This window comes from Mustela nivalis (genome assembly GCF_964662115.1).
Source record: "Mustela nivalis genome assembly, chromosome: 4".
In the NCBI taxonomy this organism is placed as follows: Eukaryota; Metazoa; Chordata; class Mammalia; order Carnivora; family Mustelidae; genus Mustela; species Mustela nivalis.
In genome coordinates, this window is record NC_139023.1 from 67,340,533 (window position 1) to 67,345,231 (window position 4,699).

At 70.2% G+C, this 4,699-nt stretch overlaps 1 protein-coding gene across 1 annotated transcript; it reads left to right on the forward strand.

The window, feature by feature from the left end:
* Positions 1-947: 947 nt before the first annotated feature.
* Positions 948-4,421, forward strand: NKX1-1 (NK1 homeobox 1; the record flags this gene model as incomplete). The annotated part of the gene is made up of 2 exons (XM_082727435.1): positions 948-1,434; positions 3,550-4,421. 2 exons carry the CDS (start codon positions 948-950, stop codon positions 4,419-4,421), a joined length of 1,359 nt encoding a protein of 452 aa, XP_082583561.1.
* Positions 4,422-4,699: the final 278 nt, after the last annotated feature.

Consider the following 4,699-nt stretch of genomic DNA (forward strand, 5'->3'; position numbering starts at 1 on the left):
CACTTCTAATGAGCGACCCAGGGGCCGCCGGCCCCGCCCCTCGCGGGGACACTAGGCCGGGCCCTAGTTTGACGACGCAAAAGGGGCGGGAGCGGGAGGGGCTGGAGGGACAGCGACCCGGAGCCACGAGAAGAGACCCCGGCAGGAGCGATCGGGAGAGGCGGGACCGACGTCCACTGAACCCGTGGGAGGGGGCTGAAGAAGCGAGGAAGACACCCCGAGTCTGTCCCCAGGACCCACCCCGCCCCAGCCGCTGAGGGACGCCGGAGCCTTGGGGACCGCCGGAGTGGCGGGACCGCGCGCCCTGAGCCCGCAGAGAGGCCGCTTGGGCGCCGCGTCCCGCGCCGGGATGTCCCAGCCAAGTCTTAGCGCTCGCCCGCCCGTGCGCCCCGGGGCCTCCGCAGCCCCTCCAACGATTGATCCCGCAATTATTTAAAAGCCACGGCTGTCTCCTCCCCTTCGCCCAGGAGGCAGGCGCACCGTTTCCGGACGAGCAGAGGCGCAGCGACGCGCCGCTGACCCCGACAGCCGCTCGCGGCCCGCACCCGGGCTCCGGGCGGCGCGTCTGTCGGTCGGGTCCGGGGCTCCGTCCGTGCGTCCCGCGCGGGGCCCGCCTCCTCCGCCCGGGACCGTTCGCAGCCAATTAGGCGCGCGCGCTAACGAGGGCGGCGGAGCCCCGCGGCCGCCTGCGGGCGCACGTGTGTGCGGCGTGTGGGCGCGTGGGCGCCGCCGGCGGGGCCGCCATAAATGCGCGGGCCGGGCGCGGCGGGCGCCTGAGGCGGCGGCGGAGGCAGCGCCGGGCAGCAGTGGCTGAGTGCGTGGCACGGTGCCGAGAGCCAGGCGAGCCGCGGCCGCCGGCGCGAGATCGTGCGGCGGCGCCAGGGCCGCCGGGGATGGGAGCCCAGTAGCCGGCGGGGCCCGAGCGGCCGGAGCGGCGGGAGGCCGGCATGAGCGCGAGCGGCCCGGCGGCTCCCGGGGACGGCCCGGCGCTGCCGCCGCCGCCGCCCGGGCCCGGCCCGGGGCCCGCACCGCCCACGCCCGCCGCTGCCACCGCCCGGGACGCCATGGACGGGCGCGCCGAGCTGCCCGCCTTTCCCCGGGCCGGACCCCCGCCGCTCGCCGCCAGCGACACGGTGCCCGCGGCGCCCGAAGGGCCCGGGGCGGTTCGCCCTGGCCCGCCACCGCGCCCCACCTCCTTCTCGGTGCTGGACATTCTGGACCCCCACAAGTTTAACAGCAGAAGACGCCGCTGTGTGCTTCTGGGCCCGGTGGCGCCCTCCGCATGCGCCCCGTGCGCCTCGGCCCCGTGCGCTCCGGCCCCATGCGCCCCGGTCCCTGCCGCCCCGGGACGCCCGCCGCGCGCGGAGGAGCTGGAGCGCCGCGCCCTCGCCGCCGCCGGAGGAGCTGGAGCCGCCACCGGAGCTGAGCCGCCGCGTGAGTAGGACGCGGCCCGCTCTGGTAGCGGGAGCCGGGGGACGGGCCGCATCTCTACGTTTACGCTCCCGGGCCCCTTGATCAGCCGGGCCAGCCGGGCCAGCCGTGTGCCAAGGCTCAGTGCAAAGTTCGCAGCGCGCGGGGCTCCGTCCGACCCGGACTCCGGGGCCGGGGCCGCCCCGCGCCTCCCGGGATGGCTCCGCCGGGCCGGTCCCAGGGCTGCGGGGCTGCAGGGCCGGCCTTGGAAGGTAGTTGGTGCCAGAGGAGGAGGGGACCTGCGAGGCGGAGGGCTCTTGACCTCCCCGCCCCCACCGCGGCCGCCGGAGGCCTCCCTCCCCATTTCCTCCTTCTCCTTCTCTCTCTCTCTCTCTTTTTTTTTGGACAAATCAGACTAATTGTGACAAAACGCTGGTTATCTCTGGAAAAACAATTAAATCCCTTCGATTACAGTTAAGGGGAAATGTGCTTAGCGGCGGAAAGCGGCCGGTAATGGGGCGGCCCGCGCCCCCGGCCGGGTCGATATCCCATTACGGCAGCATGCATATCTCTTTCAAGCACCTTGCAAACTCCCCCCGAACATCTAAATTATAGGGTCAAAATTCGGATAATTACTCGATTAAAACCTATTACACTTATTAGGGGCCGCTATTGATCGAGAATTGCATTCGACCGGCTCCTGATTGCTTTTGGTGCCCCCTCCTCCGGCCCTTCCTCCCTCCAACTTCCCAGGCCCTCCGCTGAGCAGGGACGGGAGTGCGGGGTGGACAGGGCTGGGGTCGCTGTCTTGGGGCATAGGGCCCTCCGGGTACATGGGCTGGTGGGTTCCATGTGGGGTGGAGATGAAGGAGGAGCAAACCCAGCTTGGCTGGAGGGGAACCTATCAGGCTATTGGCCTAGCCAGGGTTCTGGGAGCCTCCACCCAGAGCCTCCACCCGCATGGGGAGCCCATCCCAGCGGAAGGCCGTCTCTTGGTTCCAGGGGTAGCCTGGTCAGGCTGTCTTCCTCCAACGACTACCTCCAACAAGGCAAAGCTAGATGGCCAGGTGCTCTCAGGATCCCCTAGGGGACAGCCTGCTCCTGCTAGGGGGTGTGGGTGCCCCCCACCCCCACACACCTGCCCTGCTGATTCCCATGCAAGCTCTGCGGTTGCCCTGGGGAAGGCTGCTGGCCCACAATTCCACATTTATTGCCTGGGTTTTTGATGCCAACCTGACACAACAGCGGGGTCTTGGTGCCTGACTGGGTTGCTGCGTGACCACCACGTGCCCAGGAACCACCACCACCTGTGGTGTACGGTCTGCAGAGATGGCCTCCCAGGCCCTCCCTAGGACAGACTCTGTCTTCCAAATTTTCCACACTGGAAATGCAGCCTTTCAGGGGCCTCTGCTTGGAGGATCGGGGCTGCCCCTCAGACTGGGCCTAGTGGGGACGCGGATCCCCCCCACCCCCGCAAGTTAGCTCTGTTCAGGACCCACCGCGGGGCCAGGACCTTCTGGTCAGGACCCAGGCCTGCGGGCTTTCAGCGGAGGGGCGGAGGGGCCGCGGCTTGAGGTGGAAGTGGGGCCAGGGAGGCCGGGTTTGGTTGGTCCCCAAAAGTCCCCTCCCGGCAGGCAGCTCCAGTCCCACCCCTGGCTTCTGGCCCGCTGGCTCTGCAATGTCCGGTAATTGGCTGGCCCACGCCTTTCTGTAATTGGAGGGTAATATACGCCGAAATAAATTAAATGGCCGTTAACTAGTTTGTACATTACACAAAATGAGTTTAATTAAGTTTGTATCTGCCCCGCAGATCGATCGGAGCTTTCACTCCGCCGTGAACCCCGCGCGCGGCACCGGCCGGCCCGGCTCGGGCAGACGCCGCGAAGGGAAGCATCGAGAGGAGGGAACGAGCCAGGGATGGAGAGCAGACGCGGGCGGGCGGGCGGGTGGGCGCCGAGGGAAAAGGGAAGGAGAACGAAAGCGCAGGGCAGAAAAAGAGGAGGAGGGCAATAAGACAGAGAAGCGACGACACTGGAGGAGGGAACCTTTCCCGGGTCGGGACAGCCCGAGGGGACGAGCCTGCGGAAGGGAGGGCGCCGCGTCCTAACTGTCCTATCCTCTCCGCCCGCCCGCCCGCAGACGCTGGCGACCCCTGCAAGGCGGACGAGGCCGAGGCCAGCGGCTACAGCAGCGGCGGTGGCGGCCGCAGCCCGAGCGCGGACAGCGGGGACGAGGCGCCCGACGACGACGACGACGACGACGAGGCGCCCGACGCGGGGACTGCGCGCGGCGCGGAGGAGGCGCGGGGAGGCGGCGGCGGCCTCGCGGCCCGCGGGTCGGGCTGCCCGGGCGCGGCCGAGACGGAGGCGCCCCCCGGCGCGGTGGACGAGGCTGCAGCACCCGGCCCCCGCGGGAACTCGCCCGGAGCCCCTGTCCCGCCTGGAGCCTCGGCGGCAGCGCCGGGGAGCGCGGGCACGACCCCGCAGGGCGCGGCCGCGGCGACGAAGCCAAAGCGGAAGCGCACGGGCTCGGACTCCAAGTCCGGGAAGCCGCGGCGCGCGCGCACCGCCTTCACCTACGAGCAGCTCGTGGCTCTGGAGAACAAGTTCAAGGCGACGCGCTACCTGTCGGTGTGCGAGCGCCTCAACCTGGCGCTGTCGCTAAGCCTCACCGAGACGCAGGTGAAGATCTGGTTCCAGAACCGCCGCACCAAGTGGAAGAAGCAGAACCCTGGCGCCGACACGAGCGCGCCAACCGGCGGCGGCGGGGCGGCGGGGCCGGGCGCGGGGCCCGGAGCGGGGCTTCCCGGCGGCCTCAGCCCGCTCAGCCCGTCGCCGCCCATGGGCGCGCCGCTCGCCATGCATGGCCCCGCCGGGTACCCGGCGCACGGCCCTGGCGGCCTGGTGTGCGCCGCGCAGCTGCCCTTCCTGTCGAGCCCGGCGGTGCTGTCGCCCTTCGTGCTGGGCTCGCAGACCTACGGCGCGCCCGCCTTCTACGCGCCGCACCTCTGAGCGCGGCCGCGGACGGGGACCCACGGGCGCCCGCCAACAGGCTTGTACGGCCGCAGTCGTGGACTCGGTACACAGCCGGCTGCTACAGAAGAGTTTTACGTTTATTATGGACTGTACGCGTCGGGGCCGGGCTCGGCCCGCTCGGAAGCACTTTGCTGAACTTCGCTCAATCAATAAACCGCAGGAGGCTGCACCGCGTTCCTCAGGCTCCCACCTGCCCGCGCGCGTCCGTAGGGACTTCGTCGCGTCGGAGGTGCCTCGGGCCGTTGGACCAGGCA